Source organism: Manis pentadactyla, chromosome 4 (assembly GCF_030020395.1).
Source record: "Manis pentadactyla isolate mManPen7 chromosome 4, mManPen7.hap1, whole genome shotgun sequence".
Lineage (NCBI taxonomy): Eukaryota > Metazoa > Chordata > Mammalia > Pholidota > Manidae > Manis > Manis pentadactyla.
Genome location: NC_080022.1, coordinates 171,017,558 through 171,037,807, shown reverse-complemented (window position 1 = coordinate 171,037,807; position 20,250 = coordinate 171,017,558). Strand labels below are relative to the sequence as shown.

Here is a 20,250-nt window from a genome sequence, read left to right as displayed (position 1 = left end):
TATTGTTAAATTCTCTCCTCTGGAATATAAACTAATTCACCAGTGTATCCTCTCAGACTTAGGAGAGTGACTGGCACCTAGTAGGTTCTCAATAAATATTTGTTGAATTGATGACTCAGGGCATATTGTTGATTATTCACAATCTCTCAAGCACTGTACATCCACACTGTCATATTCTCCAAGTAGCAGAGCTCACAGAGAGTTTACTATGTGCCAGGCATTGCTCTCTGTGCTTCATATTATTAGCTCATTTAGTCATCACACTACCCTATGTGACATACACTATTATTATTGTTTTATAAATAAGGAAACATGGCACAGAGAAGTTGACTAACTTACTCAAGGTGAGGGTTGATGAACGACAAAGATAGGTTTTGAACCCAGGCAGTCTAAACTTCCAAACCTTCAGTTGTAATTTCCATATGCCCTGCCTTTAGAAGCCCATACATCTTAGTGGCAGCCAACCAGGAAGAGACGTAGAACTATGAACTGGCCATACCAGGCCTAGGTAAGAATTTTTTGGGGGTGATTCCATTCATTTTATATGGTGTGGAGGGGGTCTCATCCTGAAAGAGCCAAGAGAAAGATGGGTTGTAAAGACTATCTCTAATTAGCAATACCAGGAGAAATCTAAAATCAATGTATTATATTACATCTGATGCCAATTATAGGAGGATCACATACATTTAAAGTAATAGAGAAGTCACTTCTGGAAGTGGGAAAAATTTTCTAAGTAATATGACTCATCAAGAAAAAAATGTAGATCTGACTTCATAAAAATTTAAAACTTTTTGCAAACATGGAGATCGCCTTAATAGACCATTCATGTAAATTGATGAAAAACACTGAGAAAAATATTAAGAACCTAATAGATGAATGAGCACAGGACACAAACAGAAAATTCTCAAAAGAGGAACTATAACAAGCCAACATATAACAACCGATGAAAGGCTGTAAGCCAAGTAACCAATAATACCAATTAAAGTAACAAGGAAGTGCCATGTTTTGCCCTTGTTCCTCAAATATATGATATGTAATACTGGCCAAGGCTTTCTCATATGTTACTGGAGGCAGAATATAATTATGTGCATCCATTTTGGAAAACAATTACTAATGTTAGTCAAGAGACATGAAATAGTCATACTCTTTTAATTCAGTAATCTCAATTGGGAGGCTCTATGATAAAGAAGCAGTCAGCTCTTCATTGCTGCATTATTATAATCACCAAAACTAGAAGCAATGGAAATTTCCAGCAAAAAAGAAATACCTTAAGATAGCACACTTGATAGAATGCAATACAGCCATGAGAATGAAAATTTACAAAAACTGTAGCAACATGGAAAAATCTTATTAGGTATCGTTACATTTTAAAAGCAGGATACAAAAACTACACATAGATTACATATACAAATACAGCTATATTAAAATACATAGGAAAAACACATTTTAATAGAAAACAAAAATTACAATGTGGTGAAATTATGGGTTTATGATACTATTCCCCTAACTTCCTATATTGTTATCTTTTTGTAAATAGTTTTGTTCTAAATGAATTACAGGTTTATTATTTTAAAAAATCTAAGAATACAAATTTGTATGAAGAAAGTCTTCTCACTGCTTGCTGCATGCTCTACTTAATATAACATATAACATGTCATCATATACATGTTACTTTTTGTACAAATGGAATCATAATATGTATACTGTTTACAACTTTTCTTATTTCAATTGACAATCATCTCTTGCCTCAATTCATGCAAAGTCCTCCTAACTGGTCTCCCCTGCTTCCGCCCTTGCTCTCCTTCAGACTATTCTCAAAGCAGCCAAATGAATATTATTCTTTTAATGACATAGTATTCTGTCAAAAGACTGATACCATAATTTATTTAAACAATCCCTTATTGCTGAAGGACATTTAGCAGTGGACATTTTCATACATATGTATTTGACCACTTGCATATCTAGTAGGAAAACTCCTAGAAAGAGATTTTATGACTCAAACAATACGAAACATTTAAAATTTTGACAGACATTCCCAAATTAACCCCCAAAAGATTATATTAATTTACACTCCCAACCAACTGTATTCTAGAGTTCCCCAAACACTCAACACTGGATGTTATCAACTGGTTCAGCTTTGACCAATCTCATAAATAAGAGGTGCTGCCTCACTCATTTAATTTCCATTGATTTAATTACAAGTGAAATTAAACATCTATTCATTTCCTTACCAACCATTTGTTTTGCTGTGAGCTGCTTTTTCATATTCTTTGCCCACTTCATTACTGGCCTGTTGGTATTTTTGATTGAATGGAGCTCTGTATACTAAGGAAGTTCATCTTCTATCTTACGAGCTCCAACTATTTTCCACACTTTTGTGAATTTTTTTCTACAGTGTCCTTGATAGTTCCGAAAATTTTAATTTTTAAGGAATAGAATTCAACATTTTCTTTTTTGGCTTCTGAGTTTTACATCATGTCTTAGACCTTTTCCATTCCAAGATTATAAAAAATATTCACCCATGCTTTCATCTAGTACCTTTAATCATTGTATTTTTGATTAGATTTGTGACCCACTCGGAACTTTTTCAGTGTAAACAGTGAGGTAGAAAATTCAGTTCACCACTATCTGGCTCTCTGACCCTATTCATAACTTATTAAGTAGTTCACTGACTTGAGATACTGGTTTTATCACGTACCAGATCCCCCTGTATTCTTGGTCCATTTTTGAACTCTGTTCTGTTCCACTGGCCTGTCCATTCCTGAACCAAGACAAAAATGATTTTTATAACTTTATAATACGTTTCAATTTCTGAAGTGTTCGACTTTCTCCAATTAATAATTGAAAACTTAAAATATATAAGAAAACGCAATTAAGTTTACTTCAACTTCCCCTTCAAATCTACCACTCTATCAAGGGCGTTTGAGAGAAAGCTCAGCTCTCCCAAAGAGAGACTTTTAAAGCTGATCCTGCAGGTAGAATTAAAGTGGCTCTGCTCAGAAGTGATAAATATGAGGAAAGGCCAGTGAATTAGAGAACAGCGGAGGCTCATCTCGCCCAACGTGGTCCTTCTTGCTTGCCCTCCCAAACTGCCCCCGCGCTCACGCCTGTCGCGTTGCCCAGCGCCGCCTCTAGGGGCCGCAGCCGGGCTGGTAAACCGGTGGACCAAGACCGACCTCCGGAGCCGCGGCGGCCATCGGGGCGTCACGTCCGGTCCTGGCGGAAGTCCTCCGCTGGCAGACCCGGAAGTAGCTGGACTGGGTGATGGCAGTTCGTGAGTCCCCTCTCCGGGGCAGGCCCGAGGCCACCGTGCCTCCGCGGTAGACCGGACCAGGGTGGCGGGCACCAGGTCCTGAGGTGAAAAGCGTTGGGGCCTGAACTGAGGACCTTAGAAGGGAGCCTGAGAACCCTGACAGCCCCTATTGCAACCCCTCCTTGACTGGGCTGTAAACTCCCTTTGCCTGGGCTGCCCCGGAAGCAGGTCCGACTGGTACCCTATAGCTCCTAGAGGGAACGGCACAGACGAGGATTTTCCCTGTTCACGACACCAGCAAGGCAGGTGGTACCACCAGACCGGAGCTCAAGGGCGCCGGTTCTCCCTAACTGTCGCCTCTGTCCACTGTCGTAGGAATGGAGGGATCTAAGACGTCCAGCAGCACCATGCAGGTGAGCTTCGTGTGCCAGCGCTGCAGCCAGCCCCTGAAACTGGACACGAGCTTCAAAATCCTGGACCGTGTCACCATCCAGGAGCTCACAGGTCAGCGAGACCTTTGGAAAGAGGGTGGTCAAGATTGTGGAACTGGGCAGCTTTGGAGGTGTAGGTCTTAAGGTGGCTATTTGCGTAGTGTGCCACAGGCTTGCCGTGTGAATCTAGGAAAGTCACTTCATCTCTCTGGCTCCCTGTTTGCACATCGGAAACAAAGGAGTTCTGACACTGTGTGTTACTGAGAGCTCTCTATAGCAAGGAAAGGTCCTTAGTTTTTGGCTCCTGCTGTTTCAGAGTAAAGGAATGTTTGTTGAAGACTTAACCATACATCAACTGCATTACATACATTACTTATTTACTCCCTGCAACAATCCCTATGGAATAATACAATCATTATCATTTTACAGATGAGGAATTGAGGTTCAGAGAGGTTAAGTGACTTACCCAGTGGCCAACAGCTGGTAAGTGGAGAACAGTCTTAAAGTCCCAAGAGGAGAGATGAAGTTAGAAAGAAAGAAAAGGCTGAATAGGCAGTTTAAGCTCATGGGTCTGGAGTAGGCCTGTTTGGATTTAACTAGCTGTCATTTAACCTGCTGTCATTTACTAGCTGAAAGACTTTTTGCAAGTTGCTGCACTCTCTAAGCTCTGGTTTCTTGATTTTTTTATCTGTAAAATGTAAGATGTCATCAAGGTAAGATGTCATCAAGGTAGTTATAAGAATCAAATATGACAAAGATCATAAATAGGAATATGCTGGGCAAATATTATTCAATAACTATAGCTGTTATTACTATATGATTTCCCTTTTTTGAGGGGAATTAACTCTTCAATATATTTTTAACCTTTTATTATGGAAAACTGCAAGCATACAGCCAAGAGAATAGCATAATTCTTTCATAAGTATTTTGAAAGATACTCTCTGGTTAACATGAAACATTCTACATGAGCCCTTGTATCATTGTGATGTAGAAAGGGTCCATCTTCTCAGAAAGTTCCCTCAGTTCCTTCTCTGTTATTCTGGGGGAAAGGGAATGTTTCCTTTATTTATAGAAAACTTCAGAGCATATAATGAACCTCTGTGTGGCCATCACCTAGCTTCAACAATTATCAAATGTGTATTTAATCAGTTTCATCTACAGCCCCATCCGTTCTCCTCCCACCCTGAATTATTTTGAAGCAAATTCCAAACATAAATACCATAAATATTTTCATAAGTATTTTTGAAAGATAAGGTATTTTTTAAAAACATAATCATGATACCATTATACTGGGAAAAAAAATGAATTCCATAATCTTATTTAAAGGGGCTAGGGGGAAAACAAGAATTCTTCTTTGTGTAAATGGTACACACCAAAAGAGGCAGAAGTGGGATGGTGATAAGGATATTTCTGTTTATTTTCCCATACTTTCTGACACATGGCTGCTTTGATAAGACTCTCTGACTCAATATTTTCCTTGCCCTTAGCTCCATTACTTGCCACAGCCCAGGTAAAACCAGGAGAGACCCAGGAGGAAGAGGCTAACTCAGGAGAGGTATGAAAATACTGGAATGCCAGCTGGGTTTCTGCAAGGTACTTGGTCTTCAAGAACCACGAGACTTTTGGGATCTCTGGTTAACATGAAACATTCTACATGATCAGGCCACTGTGGATCACTGAAGGTACAGAAGTGTACCCAAAGCACAGGATTACTTAGTGAGGCATCCATTCAAAAATGTGGGGAGAGGCTTTTCTTTATTTGAAGCAGAATTATAAGCCATTATAGGTGGGACGTGGGATTACCTATGTATCTAGGTCATCCCAGGCCATTCATGGTTTACATATATTGTCCTAGCTAATCGGTAATATCCACTTCTCTCCATTCTCAAAAGTATCTTGTTTGGGACAGCAAATTGTATGATTACCCTCCCCAGAAAGGATTGTTGGTGTTAAAAAACATGTCACTTTTAAGCTGTGAAAACATCAGTGATAATTTTCTTTGCCAAAGATAGGTGTCATAAGATTTTGATCACATGTAAAGTATATCAAAGTATTAGAAACATAAATTTATTTTGTTCTATGCTGTGACAAACTTCATTCTAGTCTGATCTGGCTTTTTTCTTGTGCCATGATTTAGGGCATTCTCTCCCCTACCCCTGACTACTAAGTATTGAGAAAATGCAAATTTAACTACACTTGGAGTATGAAATTGTTAGGAAATGTTGTTATCCACACAGAATCCAGTGGGATTTGGGGTGTGTCTGTACTGCGGTCCTTTCTTAGTGCATGCATCCAAGGATTGGCTAGATAATACCCATTTCTTAAGTCTCTGTGGGTTACCAAGTCTTGTGGTTATCAATCAAGGGTAGAGCCCAATAGTTTTGAGGCTGCTTGGGAAATAGACTCTACCTCAAAGCTGCCAGAATTCTAATGCCTTCTTATTTCCTTCCCAGGAGCCATTTATTGAAGCTCGCCAGGATGGTGTGTCTCGCAGATTCGTCCCCCCAGCCAGGTGCCAACAACTCAGCTCTCTGTTCCTTGCCAAAGGATGGTAGAATTTTAATTGAACCCAGAATAGAGACCTAGAGCCAGGTGATGGAGATGAATCATTACCTAGCCTTTTGGCTCTTCCAGAAAAGATGTATTTATTTTATTATACCTGACCCATCACTTTCCAGTATTGATTTTTTCCTGTATCCATTCACAGGTGGGAAGGGACAATAGCTCTCATAACAAAGAATTGAGAAAAGTTAAGGGAGTGAGTGACTAATAAGAGATGGGCTCTTGAAAAGTTCTAAAATAGCAAATGTTAGGTGTTGAGGTTCTTAGTTATTGATGCATGTGCACATTGCTGGTGAGGGCATAATAGCAGAACATGGTCTTTCCTGATTCTCCTTCCTTTTCTACTATAGACACACACACATATCAGTTTTTTGATGCCCCCTCTCCCTCCTTAAGTCCATCCAGGCCAACCTTCGTGCTGAGTGCCCCTGTGGAAGACCAGCATGGCCTTCCCTTGGGAGAGAGGTACCCTTGGGAGGTCAGTCGGGCTAGGAGTGGGTATGCGCCTTGAGGCCCCTCAGCTGGTGCTTGAGAGTCTCTGCCACCATCACTGCAGTAGGTGGAGGAGGCCTCTCTACTCCCTCATGTGGCCCTTGGGCGGGGGGCTGTCTACAGGATGATGTCTACAGAAAGTGCCAACAGCTTCACTCTGATCGGGGAGGCATCTGATGGTGGCACCATGGAGAACCTCAGCCGAAGACTGAAGGCAAGTCATCCTTAACATCCACACTGTTAAGCAGTGGGACTGGCTGGTAGAGGGGGTGGTTGGGCAAGTAGTATGGGGCGGGCCCTACCCTGACTCTCCCGTACTTGCAGGTCACGGGGGACCTTTTTGACATCATGTCAGGCCAGACAGATGTGGATCACCCATTGTGTGAGGAATGCACAGATACTCTTTTAGACCAGCTGGACACTCAGCTCAATGTCACTGAAAATGAATGTCAGAACTACAAGTGAGTGCCTCCAGGGCTGGGGCCTGGAGCTGAGATCTGAATCGTAGACCTGTCACTGCTCTGAGACTGCTTGGCCCATGCCCAAGAGCTGTGCTCCACTGAGGTAAATAGAATAACAGGGTCCCTCTGGTAAGTATACTCTGCCTGTGCCCTTGGCAGACGCTGTTTGGAGATCTTAGAACAAATAAATGAGGATGACAGTGAACAGCTACAGATGGAGCTAAACGAGTTGGCATTAGAGGAAGAGAGGCTGATCCAGGAGCTGGAAGATGTGGAAAAGAACCGCAGGATTGTGGCTGAAAATCTTGAGAAGGTCCAGTCTGAGGCTGAGAGACTGGATCAGGAGGAAGCTCAGTGAGTGGTCACCCTATTCTTCTGTCTTCTGCCCTCAACGCTCCAGGAGAGGAAATGTCTTCCAGCTGAATATGTCTGTGATTAGTTTGTAAGCTGCAGTCAGCTGTCATTCTGCAATATGTCTGCTCTGGATCCTACATGTTGTTTCCAAGGCCTGTTTCTAGAGGTTTGCTGGGAGGTTTGTGTTTAAAAAATCATGTTGGTTAAATAGAGTGAAGAAAGCTGGGTTCTATTGCAGCTCTGGCCTATCAGGGTGGGCTCATTTGGATAAGTCAACCACTGAACCCAGCCTCCTCTGGAAAGCTGATCACATTGGCCTACATTTGTTCTTTCCCAACTCAAAGATTTCACTGGTGCTCTTGATCTGAGGGAACCCTCTGTCTAGTGGAGGAGACAGATGTCCACACTAAAGTTAGGGAAGTGATGAACAGAGAAAAAAATTACTTTTTTCACAGAGTAGTGAGCAAGTTCCACTGGAAATGGTGTATACTAAAGGGCAGTAAGTGTAGAGAAGTGAAGTTGTAGAAGTTCAGTTATGGCCAATTCATGGAAGAAGCCGCTCCTAACCCATTCACCTCACCTCTGGAAGAGATCAGAGGTGCGGGAGGTGTTTGATCCTGGTCCAGGAGAATGCTCTTCTCCACCTTTTGCATATGAGCAGCAGGAATGTGAGATATTTCTGTCCATCCCAGAAAAACGACCAGGGTATGTGTGTTCCTTTGAGTGGGATCTATACTAAATCTAAGAGATGCTGTAACTAGATGTAACTATAACCACTGGAATAAATCAAGAAGAGGGTGGTGAGAGAAATTTCAGCTCCCAGACTAACAGCCTTTGCTGGCCGCCTTGGCTGCTCACAGGTATCAGAGGGAATACAGTGAATTTAAACGCCAACAGCTGGAACTGGATGATGAGCTAAAGAGTGTAGAAAACCAGATGCGTTATGCCCAGATGCAGCTGGACAAGCTAAAGAAAACCAACGTCTTTAATGCGACCTTCCACATCTGGTAATGAGGGCTGGAGGGTGACGAAAATCTGGGAAGAACCACATATCTGGACCTTAGCTGCTAACTACTAAGCTGGGCTGCCCACCTCCCACAAAATAGGACTGTATGTCATTTTCAGTCCACCTAGGTTTCTTTCATTCCCTGTGATGGTCTAGGCACAATTAGGGGGTAGGAGCTTTATGACTTCCACTCCTCCAGGAAAAGGGAGAGATCTGAGCCCTCCAGCCATATTAAAATTTGGTCATCTGCCTAGTGCTGATTTCTTACTCCTAGAGTCATTCATGTGTTAATTTACTTGACACTATCCATTTAGCATATTTGTTGAGCATCTACCATGTCATAGACACTGTGCTAGGCACTAGGAAGGTAACAGAAAACGGTATGCATACTACCTTCTAATTGCTTATAATCTCATGGAAGAGATGGATAACTAATAGGTAGTTGTAGTGCAGTGTGATAATGATAAACCTAGGGTGTTAGAGGAACACATAAGGCACTTTGCCCAATTTGGGAAGGTTGCAGGGAAGTTCTTCCCAGAGGAGGTTGATGTTTAAGCTGAGATGTGAAGTAGAAGTCTGCAGGGGAGGGGAGTTATTCCTGGCAAAGGGCATCATGTGCAAAGAAACAGAGGAAGGTGGGAGTGGTGAATTCATAGAACTGAAAGGAGCTTATTGTGACTGAGTGCAAAGGGCACAGGGACAGGATATGAAACTAGAGAGTTACCAGTTCCTAAGGGATCTTGGAGGCCTCATTAAGAGATTTGGATTTTACATAAATGGCAGTGGAACCTATTTTAGGCAGGGCAGTGACATAATTACATTTGTGTCTGTGAATGATAGCTTTACCTGCAATGTATGGAAATGACTCAGGGTGGTATTGTTGATAAGGAGATGTATCAGCAGGACTCTAACCAGGAAAAGATAGAAGAGTGGCATTGAGTTTGGAGAGAAGTGGGCAGATTATAGAGTGTAGGAGGTAGGCTCAGCAGATCTTGGTGGTTCTTGAGAGGGCCTTCAAGGATGATGCCCAGGTTTCTGCTCTGGCATCTGAGTAGCATGGGGTAACATGATCATTAGTGGTTTGGACACATTCAGAGTGCCAAGTAAAGCCTGGATATTTGAAACTGGAGATAAGGAGAGAGATTTATGCTAGGTTTTAGGTGATAACAGGAAGTCTTGGAACTTGATACGTTTTAAGTTTTCCCTGTATTTTCCCTTGCCCTTCTGCCTTCCTCAACAGGCATAGTGGACAATTTGGTACAATCAATAACTTCAGACTGGGCCGCCTGCCCAGCGTTCCTGTGGAATGGAATGAGATTAATGCAGCCTGGGGCCAGACGGTGTTGCTGCTCCATGCTCTGGCCAATAAGATGGGTCTGAAATTTCAGAGGTAAGAAATGCAGCCCTTTCTTGGGGTGTGGTGTGTCCTTGATTTGGTCAATATCCCCAGCCAGTACTCTTCTCTACTGTGGCAAGAGCCCTTGCTCCCAACAGACTGGGAGTTTTCTGTCTGTGGAGACCGTCTACTTCTGGTTTTCCCTTTACCACAGGCCTCTTTCCATTGACTGAGCAGTCCTTGAGCCGCACGACCATAGCAGTAGTCCCCAGTGCACAGTCTCCAGAACCTTAGTATTCCTCAAGCCATTTCCAGTTTTGGTTTTTAAAATCTAAACCAAAATATGCATTCATCCAGGAAGGGCTTGCAGACAGTTGTACAGTAACTGTAGTTTGTTGGGTAAACAAAATATTTTAAACATGAAGCCTATGGGGAGGTGAGAGACGGGGTAGGAATAATAAAAGAAGTCCTTCAGTAGAATGAAGCCTGAACATTACTGGGATAGAACATCTCAGTAATCACTTGAGGAGTACTGCATCCATCACCGTGTGCATCTCCATTTTAGGTACCGACTTGTTCCCTATGGAAACCATTCATATCTGGAGTCTCTGACAGACAAATCTAAGGTACTCTGGGAATCTCCACATTTTCACTGGAATACAGAATTCTTATACCTCTTAATGAAATGGTTTATTTTTGATAATAGCATTATTCAGTTTCTTTCTTAGGTACCTCATGAAGAGCCAATGTCTTGTTCAGTGTCTTGTCTAGTTGAGAATTAGCATTTAAGGGCCTGTAGAAAAAGGTTGAGAAGGGATATGGGCAGATCAGAGGAGAATGTGTGCACTAGGACAGGGGAGGAGTCACTGAGGTAGATGCTTTCCACACTTCCACTGCTGGTGAGACAGCTCTAGGTGCATTGTTATTTGCCCAAGATTACTATTTCCAGTTGACAGAAGGTGACTTGAGAGAGTGACAGGATTGGGAACAATCTCTGGTAGCCTGTCTTGTTGGTACACCCATAGCCAGTTCTCTCTTCTTGGGCAGGAGCTGCCGTTATACTGTTCTGGGGGGTTGCGATTTTTCTGGGACAACAAGTTTGACCACGCAATGGTGGCTTTCCTGGACTGTGTGCAGCAGTTCAAAGAAGAGGTTGAAAAAGGCGAGACACGTTTTTGTCTTCCTTACAGGTCAGTATTCCCTAATGCTCAATGAGTAGGACCAAACTGAGCAGAATTGAAGGGGTAGAATAAAGGCAAAATATAGCATAAATGAGGGAAAGCAGAAAATGGTACAAAAACCACATGACACTGGTGGGCAAAGACTGGTCCAAAACTGCAAGCAGGACAGAATGTGACTACCTGGTCCCTGGAGAAAAAGAATGTTGTCCCAGATGGTTTGGGGGACTTTCTTGGCACAGAGCTCAAGCCTGCTGTCCAATTTCAAGAAGGTTTTTCCCTTAAGCCCTTGGAAAGACACAGGAATGCTTCCTTTGGTCAAATTTTGTGATGGATGGAGACCTAAGCTCAAGAGAGTAAGGTTGAGCTGCTTCTATCACCCCAAAAACAAAGTTTCTTTTCTTTTGCCTCCTTTCTCTCCCCATGAGTTCCGAGATGCCTAGGAAAACAGTGAGGAGTACTGTAACCCCACTACCCTAGGCTCCAGGCTTCTCATCTGTTTGGGTGTGTGTCCTGTCCCTGCACTCTGCAGTGACAATGAGGCTCTTGTGACAGCCTTCTTGATTTTTGGCTTTCAAGCAAATCCAAAGTACACGACCGTTCCTTGCCAAGAGTCCTTTAATAGATAAAATGACGTGAATAGTCTCATGATCAAGTCCCTGCCCATTTGCCTGAACTGACTTAACTCAGATCTCCGTTACTAATGAGCTCTGCTGTGTCCATCTGCAGGATGGATGTGGAGAAAGGCAAGATTGAAGACACAGGAGGCAGTGGCGGCTCCTATTCCATCAAAACCCAGTTTAACTCTGAGGAACAGTGGACAAAAGCTCTCAAGTTCATGCTGACGAATCTTAAGTGGGGTCTTGCTTGGGTATCCTCACAATTTTACAACAAATGACTTAATTTTTTTCCTTAGGGTGGATGCTTGCCTTAAAGGCTTTAAATTTTGTTTTGTTTGCAAATAAATGTTTTAAACTAACTTTGGGTACTATTAAACAGAACATGTTTACAATACCAAAAAAGAAAAAAATCCACAAAGACACTTTATTTTAAAATACCATACAACAGATAGTGTCCAGAGCCATAACATGCCATGTGTATCTGCCAGCCTTTGTCATGGTTTTGACACTTAACCCCATGCCTTTCTTTCCCTCTCTCCCCTCACAACAACTAATTTAAGTTGGCTTTTGTTTGTTTTTTTAAAACTGAGTTAAATTGAGATCAATGTGTTTTCACTGGATTTTGTATCTCTCAACTTCCTGCACTTACAATATGAAATGGAAACTTTTCTTTCTACTGAGATGACGAGGTGTACGAGACACCCAGTTGGATTACATGAGAAAATGACACAAGTTTTGGTCACCATGTGATATGTGATCAGAAGCTTGAAACTTAACACTTCTCCTCACTCAGTCCTAGTACTGAATGCCTACTCTGCTCTGTGTTAGAGATATGAGTGTTTGAGACATTATGGAGAGATTTAATTATTTGTAATAAAAGATTTACTGCAGTCTGATAACTGTCTAGAGGTGCAATGGTAGGTTTTTCTTTAACTAAAATAGAGTACTTTGTATTCCAGAAGAATTGAGTTCAAGTGCAGGTATGTGGAAATTCTACTGAAATATGTTTAGTGTTAGTTTTAAAAAAGACTGTAGTGGAAATAGAGAACTATAGAGGAAGCCCTATTTGTGTGGAGTTCAATAACAACAGAGAAGTTAAACTAACTTCAAGGGGAAAAAAGGCTGCCTCCTTGCTCAGTCAGGGTCACCCAGATGGTCTGGTTTTTGGCCCTGTTTAATACTAATCTCCATGCCTGATGTTTTCTCTTAATGAAATGAACAATTAAAAGCCATAAATATCTTATTGAACAGAAATGAACCAACTTCACTAATACTCTGTCTCCTCTCCGTTCTCTGACACCTTCCATCTAATGTGACAAGAAGGACAGGCTTGTCCACTTTAACCCTTTCTCTGAAGGAGAAAAATAAGCATGAAATTGCAGTATAAAACATGGTTCAAAAGATGCTTGGAACTTTTGTACCCTGAGTATGAAAGTAAACATAGGGAGGAAGGAGTGCAGTGATGGAAGGCTGTTTATATTTGGCGGATTCCCACTGCCTCATGTGGTGGAGGCGGCAGCAGCCCTCAGAGCTCTGGCTGCCAGGCGGGGAGGGCCAGGCTGCTGTCGCCCGGGAGTGTTGGCTCCCACGCTGTGAGTCAGGATTGCATAAGAGAACTGAGCGATGCTCTCCAAGGAGATGCCAGTGATGGCCTGCAAATGCCCTACAACCTTCAGAAACAGAGAGATTTCTTAGTACTAAATAATAACATGTTTTCATGCACAGACACATTGCTTGGGCTGTTCTCTCTAGCCAAATGTAATTTTTTCATTTTTTCGAATTTACAGAGAAGATTAATTCCAGATCCCAGTGTTTGCCAGTGGCCAAATTACATTAGGATACCTTTGCCCTGATACGTTAGCATGGAAAGTTTCTGCTAGACATTTCACTCTTCTGAAGGTATATTTTATGAAAGATGAGAGAGGTAGGTGGACCTTGACATTTTCTCTAGTTGGGAAGATCCACTTACAGGGCTTTAACATAATAGCAGATCATCATCATAAAGGGAAGAGAACAAGCTGAACCAACTTGGGCCTCCATTTCCAATTTCATAAGAGGAAAACTGAAGAACACTTCAGTCCTACTCTAGTTTTTCCTACCCCAAATCCTGCTCATTCATCCTAATCCTGGGTCTTGGCACTTTTCTTTTGTAGGTTGTCTTCTGTTTTCCTTTAACTGTTGGGAGAATGCTTTCTATTAAAGAATTCTGACCATACTGGTCCTGCCCAGTGGTGCATACCTGGCCCCAACACTCATGGTTTTGGATGAAAGCACTTGCTGCAATAATTCCTACTGCCAACAGCATGAAGTCTTCCTTCACTGAAACAAACTTCTCTCTGAGTGATTAAAACCATATTAATTTTGAAGCTAGAATGAAACTTGAATCTTCAAATCCTAGGGTCATGGAACTTCAACTATGAGTTGTTATGTTGGTCATCTTGGAATTTTTAGATATGGTAGGAAATGGTCAAGTAATAGCTAATTGGCCCCCTCTCCCAACCTTCCCCAACTCAACTGGGATTAAAATGTGAGCCTCCCACCTGAATGGTTTATAGGCCTTTTGTTCCATCTGTCTCCCAAACAAATGGAACTGTGAGGCTTTTTACCAGTCTGCTTTACAGTAATCAAACACTTTTGTCCAATTTGCAACCCTGTGACTGGCTTTTTTCCTAAATGAGTATAAAAGTGGTCCAATAATCTCAAATTATAAGCAGCAATAAAGGAAGAGCTAGGAAAGAAAATGCCATTTAAATTTAAAAGTAAAAGTCTAAGTGTTTTGCTGATTGGGCTCAGTCATGTGCATCAGAGCAACATACTGGTAATTAATTAGAACCTGTGAGGTAACCTATGGACCGGATGCCTTGCTAGTCCCATTCCCTGAGTTCTTCTGGTGTGTCCCTAACCCCCTGTTTCTGGAAGAAGCGTACCCTAGAGGAGTTGCCTTACCCTTGCAGCTGACTGGGTGTGGAGTTCTCAATTGAAGCCCTCAGCAGGCTCTCATATATGGGTTCATGCAGAAGATAGACTAGGTCGAGCAAGGTCAGGCAGGTTGCATGCAGCTGTGTGGCTGGGACCAAACAGCCATTGTATCCTAGATGGAGTATGAGCATGGTACAAGCATTACATAGGTCTTTTCTGATCATGGTTACAGTTGTTATGTGATATAAAGCTGTTGAGCTGCTAATGTTTTCCTGGTTGCTATGTTCTACTGTAAGAAACCACTTCAGCAGGAGGTCAGTTTTCAAGGACAAAGGGAGAGAGAGAGAAATCTCCATCTACAGGATATATATAATTAAAGTATATTTGTTCCCCTCTTATCTCATGCCTCTCTATAAAGCCAATTCTGACCCCACAGTAAAAGAGTGCCTAGTGAGTCCAAATAGGAGCCAGGTGCTGAGATCTGAGTTTCTTACCCTGACAAGAACTAGAAGGAACACTTTCCTCAGTCATCCCAGGCTGCCGGCTCTTCCTCATTGGTGGGTTCTGCCCACTGCCGCCAAACCCTGGGCACATCCTTATTGCCTTCTATGGAAGACTCCAACCCACTTTCCCTGACACACTTAATAAAGTACCTAAAACCTCTAGGAGCATCTCCACGTATGCCAGAGGAGTAGGCAGATTGATTTGGAAGTTCAGAGACTTCAGAACATCAAGCTCTGACTCCAGCAGTTCTTCTTTAGTGTGTAGATACCCTAGAGCCTGGAGGAAATTCAGGACAGTAATGTTGCTGATTATCTGAGCAAAGAAAAACAGGGAGAGTGAAAGAAGGGTGTCAGAATCAAGGTCTTACATCTTGGCATAGTATACAAAGCCCTTCAAAATCCAGCCCATGCCTTCATCCCATCTGCTCTTTTGGTAATTCCTCCTTCCACTCTATACTTGTGTAGAATTACTTGCAGATCTCAAACCCACCACGCTCTCCAAGCCTCTATATGTGCTGTTTCCTGTGTGTGGATCTCACTTTGCTCCCCCTCTTCTCTCCCTCTTTTCCTTAACTCCTCTCCCTCTTCCTTAGGATCCACCCATCTCCTACCCACTCCACCCCCCTTCAAGGAGTCATTTTCTGTAAATATACTTCCTTAACTCTCCAGTGCTAGAGGTACATTCACTGCCTGCTGTATTTATACATCAGAGCACTTTCCACATTATTTGCCTGTTTTTTCCCATTGGATAATAAATTCCTTGAGAGCATGGACAGTATTTTTACTGTTGGAGACATGGCATCTAGTGCAGCTTCTGGCCATTGAGGACAATCAATATATAATCAGTATTTGTTGGATGAATGATATTTTACTCTACAGGCATTGCGTAGTAATGTGGAAACCTTTTATCCTTTATAAATATAATAGTTTGCCTTTAATACTGATATGTTGGCAGTTGGGCACCTTATATAAACTGTCCTTGAGTCCAAGGGGAGGAAAGGTGACCTGTATGAATGATGGCATCTGTCCAGCAGTTACACTTTGGGAACAGAACTTCAGGCTATTTAATAACTGCCTCTGTGTGACTCGTGTGGGGCAGGTGAAGGGGTGGAGGTATGCCTAGGGAGCCTAATTGCACTCTGGAATTTCCACATGAGTAGTATCACCTAGCCTAGGAGTACGTTTTCTCAGTCACCTTCGGCTGAGCTGGTTTCTTTCTAACATCAGGTGCCCATGAGCAACCCCTTACTTTGTAGTGGAAAGACAGTTTGCTTGCCAGCTGAACACATGACACAAGACGCAGGATAAACTTGTTGAAAAGCTGCTCTTTCAGAGCCCTCCAAGTCTGAGACTCTGTCTTATCTCTCAGCTGGATTGTGGCTTGTCTGCAGATACTCTCTGCCTGTTTAATCATAAACCTATAAAGAAGGGAAGGGGAGAGTAAACAATCCACACTCACTCAAACTAGAGGGAGTTTGTACTTTAAACTATGCTACATCTTATCCTCTCCAATATCAATTGCTGGCTAAGAAATTTACATTTGCAAATAATAGAGGGTGTAAAAACCAGGTCTCATGGTAACAGGCAGCTAGTACTTTAAAAGACTTGGGTACATTAGTCATTCTGAGTGGTACCACTCACAATGGCCTTATGCTCAGGACTTTACCTTTCTAGGATTTCTACAGCCTGGTAACTCACAGATTTCTCCAGACACCATTGTTCAGAGAGGAGAAAAACAAACTCTGCCAAAACAGGAAAGAAGAGCCTAATTCACAAGGTGCAACCAAACCACTCTGAAATCTTGGCATTGTTTAAAAGCCGCGATGGGGCCAAGGGAAGAGGGTCAGGAGGTGAGAAAGATGAGACTGAAACAACCCAGGCTGAGCTTAGTTCCCTTTGCTGCCAATAGGCAGATCAGAGGCATGGAAAGGAGGCTGAGTGAGTGCCAAAAACATGGGCTTACCAAGCCCCCTTCGTGACCCTTGAGCTTTCCTGTGGGTCTCAGCTGATAAAAGGCATGGCCAGCTACACACAAATATACCAGCTGATCTAGTTGGCCTCTACACCATGCTGGGAACCCCCAGGTTCAAGGGAGATTCTCAGATGGATAAAAACCCCAATCCCTATATTCTACTTTCAGTGGAATGTTGACAGGAACAGATAGGTCCCTCCTGTAGCTCTGATATTCTTTATAACACTGTTTGTTTAGTAACCACCCTCTGGAGAACTCCCATTGCTTTACAAACACATTCACCTTACAGCTGGATATCATCTCTCCACCACCAGTTTGTTGGGTAAATTTGTGGTGGCTGAGCCTCTCCCCAAGAGTAAGTCTGTTACTGTGGAGTTGCTTGTTTTTAAGAAACATCCCTTAAGTCAGGGAACATAACCTGATTTGGCAGTGGGGAGTGGTGGGGGGTAGGGGATAGGGAGTCATTGGGAAGGTGGAAAGGGCAAGATACCTTGGCAAGATTTTAGGCCACCTGTTTCTCTTTGAAAGAACAGCCCCAGATAGAATTCTATTTCATTTGCATTATCATTAGAGGATGGAAACAGGCAAATGTTAGTTCTTAACAAAGAAAGCTCCTGCAGAATTAGGGGCTTTTAGCACTGATCAGCAAAAAATTACACATAGTCAAATCACCATATATGTCTTCAGAGAAAATGTGATTTTAGGGGAAAAAACTGTTAAAAAGGTCAAGATAGCACAAGACAGTTTAACAATCTATTCAACACTAGTTACACATAGACAAATGTACAATACCTTATTGTTACAGAAACTAAAGCTCTGCTAGCAGTGTCCAATGCAGAATTAGTTTAGGGAATTAAGCAAAATACCCTAGAACACCTAATTGTGTGTAATTAGCCAGTCCTTTTATCTGCTGGAATTTAGGCTTTCTTTGTTGTGTGTGTGTGTGTATGTAGTTGTTTGGCTTTGTTTTGGTTTTGGTCTGAATTATCTGGGCGATTGTTTCTATTTTCCATTTTATTTTGCCAAGAAAACTGAACTTGAGTTAGGTGGAATGGATGAGGGTTACACCTCCATGCTGGCTCCACCTTCGACACTTACATGCTCAAATCTAGCATTAACTAAAAGACCCCTCCCCTTCTAGCCTCTTAAGCTAGAGCTCTACCTCTCTCTCTGGTTTCTGTCGCTGTTAAATTTCTTAAAAGCTTAGCTTAAGCCTACTGCTTCCACTTCATCATTCACTCCCTAATGTTCTGCAGTTTGGCTTCTACTTTTCTCAACTTGCTGAAATGATTATTTCAAAAGCTAGCAAACATGTTCAGATTGTTAAATGTCAATAAATAAGTGGCTGTTTTGCAATCCTCATTCCTGTTGTTCATATCCCTGAAGCATTTGAAACTGCTGACCATCATCCTTCTTGAAACTCTCCTCCTGGCTTCCAAAGGTTTCTTGGTTCTCTGTTCCTGTTTTCTCAATCAACCTTTTATTTCCTTCATGACTCTTCTTCCTACTCCAATTCTTTGAACATAAAATGTTGCCCAATGAACTGTCCTTGACCTGCTTCTCCTTTCTCCCTCTAGGAGCTCATTCCCAGCCACAGTTTCAATAGTATTATTATGAAGGTAACTCCTTTACCTTCACCTCTAGTTCCCACCTCTCTTTTTAAATAGCTCATTAGAAACTTTCCCCTAGATGTTCTATAAGCACCTGAAACTCAGTAGATCCAAAACCAAAGTTGTCTTTCCCAAACAAAAGTCACGGTTCCTCTTATGTTGTTTAATGTATGTGTGTTTCTCTAAATGGCACCACTATACTCCTAATCTCCTAGGCTCAACCCTTTGGCACAATCATCTTTGCCTTCTTCACCTCTTAAGGTCATCTATTTCAGAACCCTAGATTTTACCTCTGAAATGTTTTTAATCCATTCTCCCCTGTCATTTCCTCTGCCCTATCACCTAAACTACTGACCCAGACTCCACTGGTCTACCTACCTCCCATCATTCTCTACTCCAATCCATCCTTTATATCACAGCCAAAACAATTTTTTCTAGGCAAAGGTTACAGTCATATCACTCCCATGTTTAAAAACCTTCAGTGCCTTCTTGTTTTCCTATGAAGCCAAGTATAAATTCTTCCCCTAGGCATTCAAAAGTCAAACATGGAATGGCTCCAAACTACCTTTCTAGTCTTAATTTCAACTACTCTTCCACATGATCTGGACAACCTGGACTGCATTGTACCCACACTCACCCTAAGTGTCCCTATTTCCGTAGCTTTACTCATCTATCCCATTTTGGTAGAAACACTGTCTCCCTCCTTCACCTTCACCTATCAAAATGTCATCCTTCCTTCAAGGTCTAACTCAAAAGCCACCATGACTGGAGGACTCCCTTAATTCTTCTTACATCTGCCTCACCCCATCAGTCTTTTCAATTCCCATAAAAGCTTGTTTTATCAGGTATGTCACTTATTTACCATACTTGTACCCAGTCATTTGCAGGCTTTTCTACTATCCTCCAAAGATTATACAAGGCTTGAAAGCAAGGACTAGATCTCGATTTCATCTTTCTATCCCAGGCAGTGTGGCCAAGAACTCTACACGTTGAAATTAATGGTCAGGTGCTGAGGTGTCTGATTCATCACTATCTACCCAGCACCTTAACTATAGGAGGTACTAACAAAACATATTTGAAATCTGAATCTCAAGGCTGCTGCCTCAAAGTAAACTGAATCTCAAGGTTGCTGTCTCAAAGAAGATGCCCCGGTCTCCCATAAACCCAGCTTCCCTCCCGCCCTGCATCCACACCCACGAAACGGGTCTCCCTGAAGCTGCCCATCTGGCCGGCAGCCTCCTGCACTGCTTGCTCATTCTGCTGGGCCAGGTGGAAAAGAGCATCTTCGATCGTCTCTGCGGCAACAGCTCCAAACTGAAAGTCTCTGACGGAGGCCAGTCTTGGCCTCACAGGTTTGTCCATCTTCAGAAGCCTTTTTGGGGACCCAGACAGCTCACTGGAACCATAAACCGACCCTCTTAACTCCTCTTCGGAGTATTCTGGCACACCCTGAATTCCTCGTCCCCTTTTGTGTGCTCGTCGTCGCTTCAAGTCTGAGGAAAACCCTGTTTGCCCCACAGCCTAGAACCTTCCACGGACTTTTCCCACTCCAA

At 42.4% G+C, this 20,250-nt stretch overlaps 2 protein-coding genes across 2 annotated transcripts; one reads left to right on the top strand and one right to left on the bottom strand.

Annotated features, from left to right (window-relative positions):
- The first annotated feature begins 3,207 nt into the window (after nt 1–3,207).
- On the top strand, nt 3,208–12,052 carry BECN1 (beclin 1). Its single transcript, XM_036883250.2, has 12 exons — nt 3,208–3,357; nt 3,629–3,757; nt 5,172–5,239; nt 6,138–6,196; nt 6,862–6,952; nt 7,063–7,199; nt 7,359–7,553; nt 8,414–8,560; nt 9,800–9,949; nt 10,461–10,521; nt 10,943–11,085; nt 11,803–12,052. Exons 2-12 carry the CDS (start codon nt 3,631–3,633, stop codon nt 11,969–11,971), a joined length of 1,347 nt encoding a protein of 448 aa, XP_036739145.1. The 5' UTR covers nt 3,208–3,357; nt 3,629–3,630; the 3' UTR covers nt 11,972–12,052.
- Nucleotides 12,053–12,464: 412 nt separating this feature from the next.
- CNTD1 (cyclin N-terminal domain containing 1) lies at nt 12,465–20,206 on the bottom strand. Its single transcript, XM_036883256.2, has 7 exons — nt 19,891–20,206; nt 16,782–16,857; nt 16,365–16,533; nt 15,266–15,428; nt 14,640–14,784; nt 13,933–14,029; nt 12,465–13,363 (listed from the first exon to the last, which is right to left on the bottom strand). The coding sequence occupies exons 1-7, from the start codon at nt 20,057–20,059 to the stop codon at nt 13,193–13,195; spliced, it is 990 nt and encodes a 329-aa protein (XP_036739151.1). The 5' UTR covers nt 20,060–20,206; the 3' UTR covers nt 12,465–13,192.
- Between the last annotated feature and the right edge of the window lie 44 nt (nt 20,207–20,250).